The 21,874-nt window shown below is 27.6% G+C and overlaps 2 protein-coding genes across 2 annotated transcripts in view; one reads left to right on the forward strand and one right to left on the reverse strand.

Moving 5' to 3' along the window:
• Positions 1-7,834: 7,834 nt before the first annotated feature.
• Positions 7,835-21,874, reverse strand: part of LOC111628528 (histone-lysine N-methyltransferase setd3-like) — a 52,225-nt gene continuing 38,185 nt past the window's right edge. The window contains exon 9 of the mRNA XM_023372339.1: positions 7,835-7,975. Within this exon, the coding sequence (XP_023228107.1) occupies positions 7,843-7,975 (133 nt within the window). The 3' untranslated portion in view covers positions 7,835-7,842. The remainder of the gene's footprint in view (positions 7,976-21,874) is intronic.
• LOC111628527 lies at positions 12,243-21,835 on the forward strand. The gene is made up of 2 exons (XM_023372337.1): positions 12,243-12,504; positions 20,633-21,835. The coding sequence occupies exon 2, from the start codon at positions 20,645-20,647 to the stop codon at positions 21,545-21,547; it is 903 nt and encodes a 300-aa protein (XP_023228105.1). The 5' UTR covers positions 12,243-12,504; positions 20,633-20,644; the 3' UTR covers positions 21,548-21,835.

Below are 21,874 nucleotides of genomic sequence, written 5' to 3' on the forward strand. Positions count from 1 at the left end.
TATTCGATGTGATGAATTTCAGATAAAAAATGAGTGAAGACAATAAATTTTCTAAAAAATGAAATTTGAAATTAATTCACTTTAAATCCAAAATTAATAAATTTTTAAGATAATTTTCCATTAATTTACATTTCCCATGAAAACTGTGAGTTAAGCAAGAGTTCACATACTATCCTTATGATTAAAACATAACCAAAAAAAAAAAAAGGGAAGGGAAGGAAAGAAAATCAACATGTGCTATTAATTTCAATTTCACAGAACTCTTTTAAAGAAAACCAAACTCAAAGTGCAGAGTAAATCATAAGCTCTGCACTTTAATATAAAACCTTAATACTTCTTACACTTGATGTTAATATTAAAAAAACTGTGGAAATACAAACGAAAGTAATTGGATATGTTTATTTCTTTCTGTGGACCATGTCCCAGGGGCACACGTGCCTCGTTATGTTAAATCTCTCCTCTTTCAGAAGGGAGATGTCTGTTATAATTTCCCCCCTTAACATTTCTTTCTAACTTTTGTCCTTCGCTTGTCATGTTTCTATTAATGGCTCTTACATTCTTTTTATATATATATATATATTAAGAGTAACAGCAGTTAGTGAATGAATAGAAAAAGAAAATTTTATTTTTTTATTTATTTCTTTGTAAGAAAAATGTTACTATATTAGCGTAAGCTTATAAAATGGAACCAAAATCTCATTCCAAAAACTTAATATCTAGAATTTTTATGCAATTCTACATTTTAAAGGGTTTTAATTAGATTAATGACGCTCTAATTCTTTCTTTATTTAAACCACTTTTTTGGGTCATTTATTCTTTCAAATGGCCACAATTTATGTTCAGTATAAATTTATTTCCTAAGTCTAGNTCTAGAATTTTTATGCAATTCTACATTTTAAAGGGTTTTAATTAGATTAATGACGCTCTAATTCTTTCTTTATTTAAACCACTTTTTTGGGTCATTTATTCTTTCAAATGGCCACAATTTATGTTCAGTATAAATTTATTTCCTAAGTCTAGATTTGTAATTAATTTTCCATTAAAAAAAGGATGTTTCAAGTACACGATGCATGAAAATAGTTACAAAAATTCAATTACAAAAGCCATAAAGAACATTAGATAAATAGGATTCTCTTGAAAGAACTCCACAGCAAAAAAAAAAAAAAAGTTTAATATCTGATAACCGAATCTATTAAAGCGCAACCCAAAACTCATTAAACAACAACTAATAATACATAAATAAATTAATAATGCTCGATGCACTTGTTAATTTATTTTCCTTAATGTACTAAGAAAGGAAAGGATAAAAAACATTATTTTCTTCTTCCTCCTAATGATAAATATTACCAAATTTTGACAATCTCGAATATATTACCACGAAGATATAGTTACCGTGAACAATATTTTTGGCCATTTTTTTTTTTTGTATCACCCCAGTTACAATTTTATTTTCAAACTTGGCAGCATTGCATATGTACAACGCCCTTTTATTCTAAAAATGAATAACAAAATTTCACTTAACATCCAAACGATGGATAAGTTTCAAAACGTTTAACCTTCCTAAAAGGTTAAAGAATGCATAATTTATAAATAAATAATTATTTTCTAAGCATTTGCACCTGTTTTCCGCATATTGTAGTTCGGCAGCTAAGAAAAATATACCATAAAACTTAGAATGTTTATACAATTCACTGGCAAAGAACCGGATATAAAGTACTCCCTACTGCAGTTTCTTCAACAAAAACTTTAATGATTAAATAATGTTGATACATAAATAAAATAACTCATATTGAACAAGTTAAAAAAAAACACTTTAATTAATTATATTGCCTTCGTTATGAATAGTTATGGTACACGCAAAGGCGAATTTTTACCGATTTCTAGACACAAGAGACACTTGAAAAAATTTATAACGGTATAGAAGCAATAAATAAAGATGTACATAGTGTTTAAGACATTGTGAAGTGCATGTGAAAAATAATTTAACAAGATGAATTCGCAACTTGGCCAACCCACGTGGTTATTTCTGTGGCCTGCATCATCGTGAAACGGATACGGAAACACTAATCAACTCTATTGAATTTACGACTATTACTAGTCCTATTTCTGTAAACAAAAACAACAAAAAAAAAAAAACATTACAAAAATTGGATCACGGTGCATCTAACATATTTTCAAATTCCTCGACAGTTTAGAATGTCTTTAGTTCATCCTAATAAAAAAAAAAAAAACTTCAGAAACTTCGACTCTTCGATCGGCCTTTAACGATCACTTTACCCAAATTACGTTACCGAATCCAATTTTCTAGTCGTCATTTTTGATCCCATGATTACAAATCGTGGAATTATTAAATTTATTACGTGAAGAATGTTGAATATACCAATAAAATACTCAAATTTAACAATGTAATTCGTGAAAAGGAAGTATAATCTATCTCTAACACCAGAAAATTTGACAAGAAAATTGCACTTTAAAATACCATTCAAGTCGTATTCATATTTTATAGAAAAGTTAACTTATAAATTTCAAATAATATTTTTAAAAAAAGGAAGAAATTTTCTTACTTTTCTCTAAAAAAAAAGGGACAGGAATTTCACAAAAATTACTTTTTCTTTCAAATAAAATTGTTAATAAAATTCTGAGTATTCTGAATTTCGCATGTTTTTTTTTTTAAATGAATGTATTGTACATACATTTTTTTACACTTAGTTATACAAATTAGCATAAACACGTTTTATGAAAAGTAAGTAATATATGTACTGTTTATGGCAATTCATTAAATTTTTCCTGTTTCTATTCATATATTTTTAGCCGTTTCCGGTGAGGAGACGAAAGGTCACAGGTGTGATATTCACGTCTCTTCTTTCTTCGAGTTGGTTTTTTTCTGATTTTTTCCCACATTCCATCTTGTCCTTCATCCTCAAACGGATATATATGGGTCATCATCTATCCATCTTCCAGATGTGAATTAACAAAATTTCCCCTTTTCGTTTGAACACGGTTTGTGAACAGGAAGTAAATTTATATCACCCCCTAAAAATTCTATAATTAATATTTCGCTCTTGAAATATGATATATATCATATTAAAGCTTGATATTTTAGAAGACATTCGTCCAAAAAATTTATTATTATTATTATTATTATTATAGTAATAATAGTAAGCTTTTTATATGGTAACTAATTGCAATTTCTTATTAAAAACGATACAAAATAAAGTGTTTTTATCGCGAAAAAGCTATAAAAGTTATTAATAAGTATAAATTTATTTTAATAGCTAAATATTTCATTAGTTTATTCTCAATTAAATGTATCCAAATTATAGTTTTTACGGTAATTATTAAACACGTAATAGACACTTTGCCCGTGGAATTAAACGAAAGCGCTCAATTTTTCCAATGCAGATTGTGAAAAATACTGTAATTTGTATAGATAATCCGATATTAGTAGAAAATAATTGATACTTTCACGTAGTAACGTACAATAAATCCCGTAACAATAGTTAATTTAGATACATAGAAGTGCCGGATACGAAAGTATTAGTGGGACTTCCCCCGGAATAAAATGATTATGTACAACGATGTCGTAACTTGTATTCAAATTTCATTGTTTTCACACTGATGACTGTCACGTCTGACCTACATTAGTGAGTCATTTTTTCCAAAGGACAGTATGTGATTTGTTTATTTAGTAGCATTATTCAAACTCTCGATATAAGATACGGCGTGGGAACTAATAACAGCGTAACAAGAGTATTATAAATGTTACAAAATCACGATAAAGTTCGAATAGATACACATTTTCTGTTTATTGTTAGAGTTAAAAGTACTATAAATTATTATAGAGATAAACACTTTTTTTTTCTAATTATTGTGACAGAAAACGTAGGTTAGTGAGGCCTTGAGAACTTCGTCCTTCCTTCCTTCCTTCTTTGATCACTTGTTAACATGGAAAGTACTCGAATCCATTAAGGAACGAATTCTTTTCTTTCGTTTCTGTCTCTGTTGAAGAAGGGGGTGAAAATACAAAAAGAAAAAAAAAAGAGTTTTTAAACCTCGAAACAAAGAGCAACAACCGTCCTTTTTAACTACACAAAACAAAAAAGAAAGAAAGAAAAAGAAAAAGTGCAGCTATCTCTCCTCCCATTTGACATTTTCTTACAAGCTTTAAGCAGCTGGCAACCATCCTATAGCAAGAACAGTCATGCGCCCTGCAGTTCTAAACTGAAGTCACGTGTGGAGCAGAGGACGGTAGCGGCAGTTGCCATAACGACGACAGACGGAGAGGATCGAAGTTCAACTGATGAGCTACTGATTTAGAAGGTAAGACAGTTCTTCGACTTAAAAAAAAAAATTATGCGAAGTTTTCCCATTAAAATAATGAGAAGACTTGGTAGAATCTTCCTGTCGTATACTTTCCGGAACAACAGGAGATTCGCATCGACGAAAGCAATCCGAGTTAGGAGATTAAAAAAAAAAAAAAGAAAAAAGTACCCATTAACTGTCGCGGCACGTGCGGATGGGGCATCCAGTGGGATGCAGAGTGAAGCAAAGAGCGATCTCAGTATGTGAAATGATGGGACGACGACAGACAACTGGTAGATGTTAAAGGTCACGTTTACGCGAGAGAGTCGAATGACGCGTTTCCTGCCAAATTAGTGGGTCCATATGCGAACCAGTTTCGATTCTGAATGATGATTATCGAAATAAACAAATGAGAAGTTCGTTTTATTTTATTTTTTTCTGCTATACTTGCTTCCAAACACTGCAATTTATACTGTTTATTCTATTGAGACCATTTGTTTGTTTGTAAACAGAGTGAGTTGACTCAAGTTCCCACATCAATTTTGGATAGTTTTAAATATATCTTGCAAGAAGAAATACATTTAAAGNGGGTTATATAAAAAATTGTACATTTTAATAACAAACTGTATAGGTACTATCTAACCTCGATTTAGTGCCAAAATTTAAAATTACGTGTGGCGCTATCTATTACCGTATTTTATTTAAAAACTTTTTATGTTTTTATTATAAAATGACAAAAACCTTAATTTTGAGGGTAGGGATGAGTTTTATAAAAAAAATTGTAAATGTTAATAACGAGTAAAATCCTCATTAAGTCTGACCCTACTGGAGATATATATGACCCCATTATCTCCCCATCCCCTCAACCTTTAACCACCAAAATTTAACAGCATCAATCCTTCTAATAAACAAACATCCTTCTGCAAAATTTCAGAAATTTTCTACAAAAAGCACAGGAGTTACTAAGCTTCAAACTGTATTCCACACAAACTAACATCCATACATACAGAAATTACCCCAAAATTTTTTGCATTTCTTGACATTTCAAGGTGTAAAAATCTGGAGGGTCATTTTTGCCAGATTGCCATACTTTCCCTCTGTTACAGCAGCCAGGAAAGTAAAAATTAAGAATTCTATGTATAAAGAAAAGGGAATGTTAAATCTTACTACAATGATAACTAATTACATGTTTAGCCCAATAATCTGGTAATTAACATTAAAAAACATGAGTGTCACAAAATAATCCAAATATACAGTTCCTATTTAAGGAGGTCAGTGGAAAAAAATTTTCTTAAAAGGAGTCGATACACGAAAAAGGTTCAGAACTCCTGCTGTAGAGAATAAAAAATTAAGTAAACATCTTTAAAATATTCTCAAGGTAAACTGGATTTAATGCAATTAGATATGGAAATGAATCTTTTGATTTCCAGCAGTAGTTTAATACCATAAAAAAATTTTTAACCTACTCATAGGTCTTCCTCATGAATCAATACAAATACATAAATAGATTTTGAGATTAAAATCAAACAGAATACAAATTTACAAATTTGGAAGTTCTAAACTTAAACGAATATAATAAAAAATTTAAATTTTAATTATAGAGTTTTATTTTCTTTATTTAATTTTAAAATAAATGAAACAAACATACTATATTTTATATTATTTAAATAAATAAATAAATAGTGTCAAAGTTTATGGTTCAAAAATATATTTCCAGGTCATGGAAAGACTGTCTACGTCTCTAAAATTAATACACATTCGTTTTTGTGAGCTTTAAATATTTCTATCATTTCCAAGTATCGGAGGTCGCTAAGATTTCTATTAGGTTGTATTATTGATGCATCCTCCCATGCAACTCTTACGTCCTGCTCTCTGGCATAGTTGGCTAAGATTATGTTGTTTGTGTTCTTGTTAATTGTATATTTATGTTCCTTGAGTCTTGCTTGCAAACTCCTCATTGTAGCTCCCATATATGTATGTTATATTAAATAAATAAATAAAAATAACTGTTTCGTTTATTTTAAAATTTTAATTATTGAATTTTATTTTCTTTATTTAAATTTTATATTACATTCATTTAAGTTTACAAATTTGGAAGTTCTATTCTGTTTGATTTTAATCTCAAAATGCTATTTATATATTTGATTTGTTAATCCTAACTGAGGAAGACCTATGAATAGGTCAAAAATATTTTTATGATATTAAACTACTACTGGAAATCAAAAGGTGAATTTCCTTAAATATCTTTATATCGAAAAGAATAATATGAAAAAACTGATTTTAAGAAAATCAAATCCACAAAGCAATCTTCACATTCGTGTTTGTTAACTAAGATATAGTTATCAGGAAAATATAAACGAGTTTCTGTTATTAAGTATTGTCTGGTAAAGTATTTTGTGGGCATATTGTACTGGAATTTGGAGAATATTTTCTTCAAATCATGCACAAAAAGAAATTTTACGAAAAAAAAAATTAGTTTCAATTTTGCTCCTAAGAATTAAAACCGCGGTAGAAATACTCAAAAATTCTTTTCATTTTTTAAAAAATTTATCAATATAAAAAAAAAACTTATTTTTAATAACCAAAAACAAGTTAGTAAGCTAATTATATGTCGTACAGCTAAATGGTAGAGCTAAAGTGAATACATTATACACTAAAATACCTAAATATGATATAAGTTTAGTAAATTAACCAAAATATCCCAAATAAATGTGTCAAAACTATTTTATTTGCTTAGCTTTAAAATCAGTAAATATAAATATATATTTTATATCATTTGATTTCATCATGTTTGTAAATGATATTTATATCCATTCTAAATCTAACTTGAATCTATCAAGGAGTCAGGAACCTTTTGTGATACTAAGAGCCAAATCATGAAAAAAATGAACTAAAAATAAAATTTTAGCAGTACAATTACATTTTCAAACAATAAAAATATCAATATAATTTAAAACTATTTAAATGCATTGTAATAATGCATTGATAGATAAATGTAATGATTTCACTTATTAATACATTTTTCAAATTTGTATTCTCTTATTCAAACTCAATATATATTTAGCATTCAGATTTTTATTCATTAGTCTGTACCAATATTTATTAAAAATCAATGATATAGAAGCTTAATTAAATTATCAATTTATTAAATTATTTGAATAATTAAGATATTAACTTTTGTGAATAAGACTCTTACACATATTTCTTTACCATTATTATTCTGTGGTAAAAGTTTTTTTTTATAATAATTGTTAAACATAAAGAATGACTCTGTCGTATCAAGCATAAAAGTGAACAAATTTAGAAAGATTAAATTTTAATAAATAAAAATATTTTTAAAGTTTCTTTTTTGTTTCATTTTCAGATTTAATGCCAAATATAATTATCAGGAGAAATGCCAAAATAATTATTTTACATTGATGCAATTAAATGCATTGATTATAACAAATAAATTTAAATTATTCTGTTGTTATTTTGACTTATTTCAAATTACAATAAAGAATATGAAAGAAGAAACTTTTTTGTACGAGTTAATTTTTTTTAATGTTTAAATCTTACTTTTCCATTAATGTGATTAGCCATATCCCACAAAGGTATTAATGCCGAAATAAAATTATTTCCATCCGAAGAAGGAACTGCATTTTGTCTAGTCATGACTGTCGATACTGCCCATCTGGAAATACACATAGTTTTTGTTAATTTAAAACATTTATAATAAACATTATATTTTTAAAAAAAACTTCACTTTCCACATAAGTTAGACAGTACAAAAATAAAAAATAAAATTTTGTTTAATTTTATTTATAAACAAAAAAAAAAAAAACTTATAAACAAGCAGTAATTAACTGATAGATATCTTATTTTCTATAATAAACAAAGCATTACTGAAGAATTTGATGCTGATAAACTCAAACATAGAGCAATATATCATATCAATTATACATTGATATATAAACTATTTATTTTACATAAAAATACTTAAATTATTTATAAACAAAACTAATGATAAGTTTTCAATGATACAGATTAATTGGATAATTCTAAAATTTAATTAATTTCAGATAAAAAATGAGTGAAGACAATAAATTTTCTAAAAAATGAAATTAATTCACTTTAAATCCAAAATTAATAAATTTTTAAGATAATTTTCCATTAATTTACATTTCCCATGAAAACTGTGAGTTAAGCAAGAGTTCACATACTATCCTTATGATTAAAACATAACCACAAAAAAAAAAAAAGGGAAGGGAAGGAAAGAAAATCAACATGTGCTATTAATTTCAATTTCACAGAACTCTTTTAAAGAAAACCAAACTCAAAGTGCAGAGTAAATCATAAGCTCTGCACTTTAATATAAAACCTTAATACTTCTTACACTTGATGTTAATATTAAAAAAACTGTGGAAATACAAACGAAAGTAATTGGATATGTTTATTTCTTTCTGTGGACCATGTCCCAGGGGCACACGTGCCTCGTTATGTTAAATCTCTCCTCTTTCAGAAGGGAGATGTCTGTTATAATTTCCCCCCTTAACATTTCTTTCTAACTTTTGTCCTTCGCTTGTCATGTTTCTATTAATGGCTCTTACATTCTTTTTATATATATATATATATTAAGAGTAACAGCAGTTAGTGAATGAATAGAAAAAGAAAATTTTATTTTTTTATTTATTTCTTTGTAAGAAAAATGTTACTATATTAGCGTAAGCTTATAAAATGGAACCAAAATCTCATTCCAAAAACTTAATATCTAGAATTTTTATGCAATTCTACATTTTAAAGGGTTTTAATTAGATTAATGACGCTCTAATTCTTTCTTTATTTAAACCACTTTTTTGGGTCATTTATTCTTTCAAATGGCCACAATTTATGTTCAGTATAAATTTATTTCCTAAGTCTAGATTTGTAATTAATTTTCCATTAAAAAAAGGATGTTTCAAGTACACGATGCATGAAAATAGTTACAAAAATTCAATTACAAAAGCCATAAAGAACATTAGATAAATAGGATTCTCTTGAAAGAACTCCACAGCAAAAAAAAAAAAAAGTTTAATATCTGATAACCGAATCTATTAAAGCGCAACCCAAAACTCATTAAACAACAACTAATAATACATAAATAAATTAATAATGCTCGATGCACTTGTTAATTTATTTTCCTTAATGTACTAAGAAAGGAAAGGATAAAAAACATTATTTTCTTCTTCCTCCTAATGATAAATATTACCAAATTTTGACAATCTCGAATATATTACCACGAAGATATAGTTACCGTGAACAATATTTTTGGCCATTTTTTTTTTTTGTATCACCCCAGTTACAATTTTATTTTCAAACTTGGCAGCATTACATATGTACAACGCCCTTTTATTCTAAAAATGAATAACAAAATTTCACTTAACATCCAAACGATGGATAAGTTTCAAAACGTTTAACCTTCCTAAAAGGTTAAAGAATGCATAATTTATAAATAAATAATTATTTTCTAAGCATTTGCACCTGTTTTCCGCATATTGTAGTTCGGCAGCTAAGAAAAATATACCATAAAACTTAGAATGTTTATACAATTCACTGGCAAAGAACCGGATATAAAGTACTCCCTACTGCAGTTTCTTCAACAAAAACTTTAATGATTAAATAATGTTGATACATAAATAAAATAACTCATATTGAACAAGTTAAAAAAAACACTTTAATTAATTATATTGCCTTCGTTATGAATAGTTATGGTACACGCAAAGGCGAATTTTTACCGATTTCTAGACACAAGAGACACTTGAAAAAATTTATAACGGTATAGAAGCAATAAATAAAGATGTACATAGTGTTTAAGACATTGTGAAGTGCATGTGAAAAATAATTTAACAAGATGAATTCGCAACTTGGCCAACCCACGTGGTTATTTCTGTGGCCTGCATCATCGTGAAACGGATACGGAAACACTAATCAACTCTATTGAATTTACGACTATTACTAGTCCTATTTCTGTAAACAAAAACAACAAAAAAAAAAAAACATTACAAAAATTGGATCACGGTGCATCTAACATATTTTCAAATTCCTCGACAGTTTAGAATGTCTTTAGTTCATCCTAATAAAAAAAAAAAAAACTTCAGAAACTTCGACTCTTCGATCGGCCTTTAACGATCACTTTACCCAAATTACGTTACCGAATCCAATTTTCTAGTCGTCATTTTTGATCCCATGATTACAAATCGTGGAATTATTAAATTTATTACGTGAAGAATGTTGAATATACCAATAAAATACTCAAATTTAACAATGTAATTCGTGAAAAGGAAGTATAATCTATCTCTAACACCAGAAAATTTGACAAGAAAATTGCACTTTAAAATACCATTCAAGTCGTATTCATATTTTATAGAAAAGTTAACTTATAAATTTCAAATAATATTTTTAAAAAAAGGAAGAAATTTTCTTACTTTTCTCTAAAAAAAAAGGGACAGGAATTTCACAAAAATTACTTTTTCTTTCAAATAAAATTGTTAATAAAATTCTGAGTATTCTGAATTTCGCATGTTTTTTTTTTTTTAAATGAATGTATTGTACATACATTTTTTTACACTTAGTTATACAAATTAGCATAAACACGTTTTATGAAAAGTAAGTAATATATGTACTGTTTATGGCAATTCATTAAATTTTTCCTGTTTCTATTCATATATTTTTAGCCGTTTCCGGTGAGGAGACGAAAGGTCACAGGTGTGATATTCACGTCTCTTCTTTCTTCGAGTTGGTTTTTTTCTGATTTTTTCCCACATTCCATCTTGTCCTTCATCCTCAAACGGATATATATGGGTCATCATCTATCCATCTTCCAGATGTGAATTAACAAAATTTCCCCTTTTCGTTTGAACACGGTTTGTGAACAGGAAGTAAATTTATATCACCCCCTAAAAATTCTATAATTAATATTTCGCTCTTGAAATATGATATATATCATATTAAAGCTTGATATTTTAGAAGACATTCGTCCAAAAAATTTATTATTATTATTATTATTATTATAGTAATAATAGTAAGCTTTTTATATGGTAACTAATTGCAATTTCTTATTAAAAACGATACAAAATAAAGTGTTTTTATCGCGAAAAAGCTATAAAAGTTATTAATAAGTATAAATTTATTTTAATAGCTAAATATTTCATTAGTTTATTCTCAATTAAATGTATCCAAATTATAGTTTTTACGGTAATTATTAAACACGTAATAGACACTTTGCCCGTGGAATTAAACGAAAGCGCTCAATTTTTCCAATGCAGATTGTGAAAAATACTGTAATTTGTATAGATAATCCGATATTAGTAGAAAATAATTGATACTTTCACGTAGTAACGTACAATAAATCCCGTAACAATAGTTAATTTAGATACATAGAAGTGCCGGATACGAAAGTATTAGTGGGACTTCCCCCGGAATAAAATGATTATGTACAACGATGTCGTAACTTGTATTCAAATTTCATTGTTTTCACACTGATGACTGTCACGTCTGACCTACATTAGTGAGTCATTTTTTCCAAAGGACAGTATGTGATTTGTTTATTTAGTAGCATTATTCAAACTCTCGATATAAGATACGGCGTGGGAACTAATAACAGCGTAACAAGAGTATTATAAATGTTACAAAATCACGATAAAGTTCGAATAGATACACATTTTCTGTTTATTGTTAGAGTTAAAAGTACTATAAATTATTATAGAGATAAACACTTTTTTTTTCTAATTATTGTGACAGAAAACGTAGGTTAGTGAGGCCTTGAGAACTTCGTCCTTCCTTCCTTCCTTCTTTGATCACTTGTTAACATGGAAAGTACTCGAATCCATTAAGGAACGAATTCTTTTCTTTCGTTTCTGTCTCTGTTGAAGAAGGGGGTGAAAATACAAAAAGAAAAAAAAAAAGAGTTTTTAAACCTCGAAACAAAGAGCAACAACCGTCCTTTTTAACTACACAAAACAAAAAAGAAAGAAAGAAAAAGAAAAAGTGCAGCTATCTCTCCTCCCATTTGACATTTTCTTACAAGCTTTAAGCAGCTGGCAACCATCCTATAGCAAGAACAGTCATGCGCCCTGCAGTTCTAAACTGAAGTCACGTGTGGAGCAGAGGACGGTAGCGGCAGTTGCCATAACGACGACAGACGGAGAGGATCGAAGTTCAACTGATGAGCTACTGATTTAGAAGGTAAGACAGTTCTTCGACTTAAAAAAAAAAAATTATGCGAAGTTTTCCCATTAAAATAATGAGAAGACTTGGTAGAATCTTCCTGTCGTATACTTTCCGGAACAACAGGAGATTCGCATCGACGAAAGCAATCCGAGTTAGGAGATTAAAAAAAAAAAAAAGAAAAAAGTACCCATTAACTGTCGCGGCACGTGCGGATGGGGCATCCAGTGGGATGCAGAGTGAAGCAAAGAGCGATCTCAGTATGTGAAATGATGGGACGACGACAGACAACTGGTAGATGTTAAAGGTCACGTTTACGCGAGAGAGTCGAATGACGCGTTTCCTGCCAAATTAGTGGGTCCATATGCGAACCAGTTTCGATTCTGAATGATGATTATCGAAATAAACAAATGAGAAGTTCGTTTTATTTTATTTTTTTCTGCTATACTTGCTTCCAAACACTGCAATTTATACTGTTTATTCTATTGAGACCATTTGTTTGTTTGTAAACAGAGTGAGTTGACTCAAGTTCCCACATCAATTTTGGATAGTTTTAAATATATCTTGCAAGAAGAAATACATTTAAAGATTTTTTAAAAAATTTCTATAAGTTTTAAAGTTTAAAAATGTTAAAAAATTAATTAATTAATTAATTTGTTTATTTATAGTATTTAACAAATGATTTTAATTTGAAAAATTGAAGAGAAGGAAATTATTTTTTTACATGCTTCCTAATATAAAATTAGAAAAAAAACAAAGTCTAAGCAATGTAATTTCAAATTATGTAATACATAGTTTAGAAATTTTATCCTAGAACAAACCTAGAATAATAAAAAAAAAACAATTTTTATAACAAGAGAAAACCTAGATTAAATGTGTTATGGGAACAAGAAACATAGGATTACCTAAACAATTTTATTTTAGAATATCATCTTGTTCCAAAAAAGCTGTTTAATTCTTTACCTAACAAAAGATGATACATTTTTTCCCATTCATAACAATAATTAAAATAATTATCAAATAATGTGATGATTATTCCCATTTACAAACTAAAAGTAATTATTATTATATATAGTTAGGTTATACAAACTAGGCCAAGAACTTAACTTCCTCCAGGTTATTTATTCCAGATATATCTAAAGATTTACTTATCTTAGATCTTTATGTAACAGGCATTGATAAATTACAATAATTATTATTGCCATTATACTTAAAAGCCAAATAATAGTAATTATTTCATACAAGTGGAATTTGATTAATATATTTCATAATTATTTCGATTTTTTCCATTAATTTTTTCATGATAAACAAATATACTTTTTTGTATGTCTTATGTAAATATTATGTTTTACTACCGAATAACATAACATAAACCTAAATTATAACTTATTTTATTAACCTTAAACATTTAACAGGTTGCAGTAAGAATTCGTTAATGATCTTAATATCCATTTTTATATAGCCATTAAAAATCTTTAAACTCATTATTTTTAAGTATCTTGTAGTCGGTAACATATCATTTATTATCCTCTAAAAAGTTACTAATTAACATAATGCAACTGCTTACTATAAATGTGATATCGGATATCAGGATTGACATTGAAGATTGCTACTGAGATAACTTACCATAAAAGCGTTTTTATGACCAAAATATTGGTGATGAAAAAAAAAAATGTAATGGTATATCGTGTATCGCATTGAATATTAATAAATATGGATAGATTATTTATTACGGTGTAAAAAAATTCCCTGTTACTCCAAAGGTCATACTTATTAAGTTGTTACAATGCTTGTTTATTTTTTTTCCTTTCTGTTGCTTTTATTTACGAGTTTTATTAAAAATTAGAAAGACAATATAAAATTAATACAATTTTACTCGGTTAGTCTTCAAAGGTTCGCATAACAATGCATAAATTGCATAATACATTTATGCATACAAATTGCATAGGAATTTATGCATATAAACATGAATAAATTCCTATTTCCGATCCGATATTCTGAAGAATTAAATATATTAAAATTGATTGCATCCAAGAAAATAATTAGTTCTGTTCAAAATTTATGTAGAGAGGAGTGAATGTGTATAGTGCGTGCGACTTTTTCGACCCCGTTTGACAAGAAAGAAAACTTTCAAGTGGAGGTCAAATGTCATTCTTTTCACAGGCTTTAGAAGACTATCGACAAATAAGAAGTGTTGGAACAAAATAGGCTAATATATATATATATATATATATATCTTTATAAGCTTTTCTATTCTGAAAAATTAACTATGCTCCTCTCAAAGAATAGAATAATGACTGCATAAGATAATGGACAGCTGGATAATGCTTGGGTGTATCTCGAGATTACCATATCTGGAGACAAAATAGCGGACTTAAACTAGTTAAATATCCGTTAGAAGAATATCAAATAGCAAGTTTTTAAAACTTTACAACTTTGATTTACTGCGTGCTCACTTTCTACTGCATTCCGCTTATAATACTTAGCATTCGACCGGGGGCTTTTACTATATATATAAAAAAAATACGACCGTAAATCTTCTTGAATAGAACGCTGAGTGTTTAAGTCAATGATAGTATTTTTTCATGTAAAACTAAATAGATAAGATAGAAAATAGGCATTACACTATATGGTCGTGTAAGTCCACTGATAACGTATACAGTACATTACGTTATCGTCAGTTTTAAGTTTTATTCTTCAGAAATTTTGAAATTTTATTTACATGAACAATGTATAAACCTTTTCCCGAATTAATTTTCTACATAAATAAATTTTTACTCGAGGAAAGAAGTTCGTAATACGGACCTAATCGTAAATAATTTTATATGAGATCTTTGTGATTATCCGGAACCTTTCTATCTAATTATATTCTGAAAAATATTTCTTAATTATTAAAAAATAACAATGGATAATCTTTATTGTACACAATTTATAAATACCAATTGCAATACTTTGCACTAAAAACAATTTTTTAAAACAATTCTTCCGTTATTGATTATTACTAAAAGCAATTTCGGAATTGACTTTTCGGCATAGTTCACAAGCAATTTTCTTTTCATGCCGGAAACATTTTGGCAATCTGGACCAGACACATCCGGTTTTGACAAAGTGTAATTGGAATGAAGTACATCTCTGACTGTTCCCTCATTGTATGTATCCTCTTTCACTTAAATCACGTCACCATCTGTCACAGCCAAACTGTGAAGGGAGTAGAGTTTGTTTCCGACGCTACTAAAACCAATTTAACAATAAAATTCCATCGAAACAATCAGACTGCAACCAATTGAATCTGTCCACTATCAATAACTCTGAAATTGGTAACGAATGGCACACACAAAAAAAAGAGTTTTTATGTATAGATTTATAGGGGATATACAGACTTTAATATGTAGTTTTACTCTGTAAAATCTGCAATATTGCAAAAAGTTTATTGCATAATTAATACAGAAAAATACAAATCATTCCAAAGAATCTATAACAGGAAAAGTAAAAGAAATAATTAACATAATTGCATGTTAATATAGCTTACACTAAATTAGGATATCCAATTGTTTTTAATGGATTTTACTCTTAAAAACATTCATATTCAGGTGATTTTCTGTACATCTACTGTATGTTTCCATTAGTCTAATTAAACGTCGACAAGACTGTCGATCGTCTTACACGAAAGACGCCTCTCATTAGCAAACATAGGAAAATAACTGTAGAGAAACACATGTGACAATTCTAAGAATGAATAAAGGACAACGAAATAGATTCGTCCAAGTTAAAGTATGTTTAAGAGCCAACTGTCTTCCACCCATAAATCAGGGTCGCTGTACTCAACGGATGGACATTGGATATCCTTGGCGAGGACAAGGTCATGACCTCTTTGCTAGCGAGGTCAAAACAGGGAGGAGGAGGAAAGAGTTGCTCTTGTCTTATTAATTGTCCCTGTGGTTAACTCTTATACATGTAATATTTCGTTTAGTTTTGCAAACAATATTTCATGTCAAATATTGTTGCATTTTCTTATATAATATTTTTGAATGTTAAATTCATAATTCTCTCGAAATTTATCCTTTTTAACAGAGAAAATTTAACGAAAAGGTGCAAATTTAATAGAAAAACGTAACTAACAATTAGATTATTTTCATTATTCACTGTTTCTACAAACCTGCAACGTACAGTACCTAAACATTTCCTGCTTTAATTATTAAATGGATGCAATTCTTTTATCCTGCAGGATGCAATAAATTATCTCTTAAATGTAATTATCTACACGGATGTAAAGTATTCTTAAAATCGTTTATTTGATAGTTCAAAGCAATCATTTTATAATTTAATTACGATCTAGGCAATGCTCTATTTTGTTTATCAACCAACTTACCAGAATGAAAGCTAGTACAGTATTTTGTTACAGTGAAGATAAGCGTAAGTTAAGCATCCAAATCGACAGTCCAAACTATAAATATTGAAAAAGCACACATACATAAGCTTAAATAGGCTAAAAGATATAGAACTTGCAGTTGGAAATCAGCTGTTAGCATCATTCATTCTAGCTGATTGGGTTCAGTTTCTTTTTTTCCCCCTTTCTTTCTTTCTGGGAGTAACGATCGATCATGAAACTAAAATTAGATTCTAAACTATTCCGAAGTAAAATGTGTTATAAATCATTGAGAATAGCAATATTTAAATATAGATCTAAAGTATGAAGGACTTGTTTGAATTTGATAATTACAAACGTTTCTGATCTTTCCAAATAAAGAAGAAAAAATAAAATGTGTGTAAAATCTCTTCTTAACGAACTTTTAGACGTGTTCTTTCGTTAAAAAAATCTCTTAAAATTTATATTTATTCCATATCTGAAGTATTAAAACAATGTCTTACCAATTTAAATCATTGTAGTTTGTTAATTAAAGTAATTGATAAAATATGTTGCTATAATAAAGATTTATATATATATATATATATATAAATATAATACNAAAACCTGCCAAACTGAATAAAAATGTTTCATACTGCCAGAGTCCTGTTTACACAGGTTTTACTGTAATAAAAATAATTATATATATTATAAATTCTTTAAATCCAATCATCCTTTCTTTGGATTGTATTTAATACAATCCAAGGAAAAATATATTTAATATACTTCATTTGCTATATTATTTTTAACATTTTATTCCTGAAAAATTGTGCAGAAATTTGAAGAATTAAAAAATGTAAAAAATATCAGAATTTAAAATATTCAAATATTTTTAGACTTCTCGAATTATTTAAAACTGTAGTATATAAAATTGGGAAGATGACAATTATATTTTTAATTACTTTAATTTTTTTAATTTCAGAACAGAATAATTAGTTTTTTTCCTTAAATAAATACTTAAGTTTTCCTGGACAACGCCTTTAATATTGCCTACAGAAACCATTTATTATTGTTACTCACTTGTCAGTCCTTGAAAATTCGTTTCCTGTAGATGCCCAGTGATAATTCCGAAACATTTTTTTAAACCCAGCTCAGTGCAATAATTTAGCGTGAACTTTCAAAACAAATGTAAAATTTAGATTTAAAATTAAGCATTAAATCAATAGAATCTATATAAATTTTCAAACTAATTTTAGAATAGAGTAAATCAACAGCTAACATAAAAAATTTATTATTTTAAATAAATTATAAGCATTCTTAAGAAAAAATTATATAATTTTTTCAACCTATATCCAAAATTTGACCAAACATCTTCGTAAATATAGTATGCAGAGGTTTATCTTCGTAATAACTTTTCCTTAAGTTTATTAAATAATAAACTTAAGGAAAAGATGCATTATTAATAAGTTTTTCCTTTAGTTTATTATTTAATAAGACAAAATATTTGATTAATACTTTGAATTTTTGTCTTATTAATTTGTCTTCTTCCAATTTTGAATTAATACTTTCATAATACTTTGCATAACCTAGAGTTGATCAATGTCCAAATTTCTCTACGGACCACCAAAATTTTTGGTGGTCCGTAGAGAAATTTGTACACTGGTTGGCAACCACCTATTTAGATTATGTAGGTATCAATGTTTGATAAAATGAATATCCTAAAAGTGTTGATGTTAAGGTCCTACACAGTACATGACAGTTAAATTACTTATAATATTAAATTATTACATTTTGAAACTGCAGATTAAATATTTATTTATAAATTATTAATTAAATCAATTGATAGATTTATTTTCATAAAAATCAACCAACTGCAGTCAGAGTAATGATATAAAAGAAGTTATAGAAAAAATTGAAGATGTAATAATACTTTGAAGAATATTAACTTTTAAAGCCATAAACACTTTTATATTCTTGATTGTAAGGTTATATTTTGCATTACAACATTTCAGAGAATGGAATCAGAACATTGCAATCGAATAAACACATAAAATTCAAATAAATTAAAGGTTTTAAAAACAAAATATTTCTTTTTAGATCAAGAGCAATGATATTATTTTTTCCAGATGTCAAACAAACTTATAGACTATATTCTGTGGGTTAAAACATCTGGCTAGCAGACAGTTAGATGAATAAATGATAAAGAGTGGAGTTAAGATATGCAATTTATGCATAAACTCTCTATTTGTAGAGGAAGTTAATGTTTATAATTAATACATATAAAAAATTTTAATTAGAAACTAAAAGTAAATAAATATTCTCTAAATAAAAGTAACTTTTGTGTTATAAATTATATCCTGTAATGATTAATTGCAATATCTTTTTATAGAAATGGCTTCGATTTTATAGTGTACAACAAAGATGTTCTTTGTGTAAACAAATTTATTAATAGAAAAATTGAACTAATTTTTATACAAATTATTTATTAAAAATATATAATTCAAATTACTCATTTAATATTTAATTGTTATTGTTTTTAGTAATTCTTGATATTTAAAGTTGAATAGTTGCATATTTTTTATGACAAAGCTATATTAAAACTTCAATTTAAATTAAATTTATATGTTTTTCTATTTAAATATTGAAATTTATGTCATAGTAGAGTCATAAAAAATATAAAAAAGCTATCTGGAACAATCCCAAGGCGACAAGGAACTTGAAGTATGTGAGAGTGGAAAACATGAAGTTGACTCACTCCTGTTTGAAATCACATCTGTCGTTCCTATTACGCTACCAAAAAATCTTTTGTTTGTAAAGAAAAAGAAGTGTAAACATTTCTTGCTTGCATTCAAACATACAGAGCTGAAGAGATACAACTAGCTTAGATTTCTGTGACAAATAGTATTATTTTATTTTGTATATCTGATGAGTAAACAATATTTATTTAATCTAAAATAAGTTTTGATCCTTAAAATATTGTGTGTCAATACTCCTTGGTTTGCTTTCAAAAATGTTAAGCTATTGAACAAGAAAACCAAACTATGTTAATGCAGAAAATTTCGATCTTGAATTGCTGTTTAAAATTATAATTTGAATGCAAACAGATATTTCATGTAATAATGCATTACTTGAAAGTTAAACATGATATGCAACTCTTAAATAATGCAACGAAATTATGAGTTGCATGAGCTACAGAACAGTAATTAATCCAAATATAAATCATAGCATCATCACAATATTATGTGGTATATAGCTAATAGTATTTTCAAATTTATCTTACTTGGCAATCAAAACACATTCACTTCTAAGTCTAGATGCTTGACATTATTTAGCTAATAAAAAAATTTATAATAAATACAACCAACCCAATAATTACTTCAAATATCGGTTTTATTTAGCCTTAATAGCACAATAAAGGAATCCAGTTGTTTGTTTAATATAAAAATGAAAAATATATTTAAAACAGTAAATATATTGAAAATATAAAATTGTCTTCATTTTCTGTCATTTCATAAAGTCTAACACAAATTTTTGCAAAGATAGAGCTGACCTTTTATTTGAGGCTGTAATTGAAAATTGTTTTGGACTGTTGCTAGAGATTTGTAAACAACAGAAAATGAGGACAATTTTGTATCTTCAATATACTTATTTTTTATACTTTAATGAAAATACTGTAGACCAATTTTTAATTTTAATGAAAGAAATATCTATTAAAATTATGATTAAATATACAACTAATAAATAATTCATATTAGTAAATATTATAAAATGTTTATTAAATTAATATATTTTTATATTTAGATTATACCAAAAATGACTGTAGTGGCTTCTTGTTTATTGACATTGAGTTTGATAATTGCAAGTATAAAATTATGTGAACTGTTTCCACATGAACTGTCTACAAAAAATGTGGAAAGTGCAAAATCAGAATCATCATATTCTTTAGATACAAATAAAGAATCATTTGCTAGTGAAATAAAGAGGAATAAAAGTTTGGCTGAAGCAATTGAAAAGGATGATACTATATATAATCAAAGAGCACACATCAGTGATTTTACAAATCCAAGAACAGGACTTAATCCATTTTTAGATTTAATTGAAGGTACATACACTGGTTCTAGTAGACAAGGAGCAACAATTCCAGAGAAGCCTACCAGAGTTCCAAAATTTGAGAGTCGAACACATCCTTCATATTCTCTTCCTTCATACCATCAGTGGCCTCCAGATATTGTAGAAGGAGAATCAAACCCAAGGCAAAAGCTTGCAGTGGATGCTGGAAAATCTCTTATTGAGGACTCTTCGTCCAATGGAAGAATTCATGTATTTCCTACTAATCTTTTTCCTTTTAGAGATGTCGAATCTACGACTACTAAATTGCCAAGAATGCAAAAACCATCAAAATTACTCCCAACAAGAAAATGTGAACCATCAAAGCCATTACCAATAACGAGTGAAGATAATTTAAATGTAGATCTCGTGACAACATCTGCTCCAAATAATAATAAAGAAATTGTTACAACACGTGAAAAAAATCTATCAAATAATTCAAATCGTAATTTTACTATTGGAATTACAATTTTAGGAATTGCAGTAATATTTTTCACTATAATGTTAGCTACTTGTTTGTGGAAACAAAGGACGAAAAGGGTACCACGTCATGCAACATTAAGAAACATAGTTAATAATGAACCTGTGAGAGGACGATCAATGCATTAACAAAGAGTACACATATTCAGGAATTAGTATCATCCAGCAATTACTATGATACATAAAAATCAATATATCCATATTAGCATAAGGATAATGCTCAACAACAACTTTGTCATACGTGAAAAACAGTTTTTGAATGAAAAATACAATAATTTTATAGTAGATACAGAAATAATGAAAAAAATAGTGTAATTTTATTATTAATTACATACTATACAAGATGTTTTGTATAATTTGACTTCAATATATTTAATATTTATAGAGCTTATTCATTGAGAAAAAGAGAAGTAAAATTGAGTTAGTGATTTTTAAGGAATTCAATTCATAAGAATT

Source organism: Centruroides sculpturatus, unplaced genomic scaffold, assembly GCF_000671375.1.
Source record: "Centruroides sculpturatus isolate CEXI.00-Female unplaced genomic scaffold, Cexi_2.0 scaffold426, whole genome shotgun sequence".
Lineage (NCBI taxonomy): Eukaryota > Metazoa > Arthropoda > Arachnida > Scorpiones > Buthidae > Centruroides > Centruroides sculpturatus.

Excerpts from the sequence above, each read along its gene's own strand:
- LOC111628527 (XM_023372337.1), top strand. The coding sequence starts at position 20,645 with ATGACTGTAGTGGCTTCTTGTTTATTGACATTGAGTTTGATAATTGCA.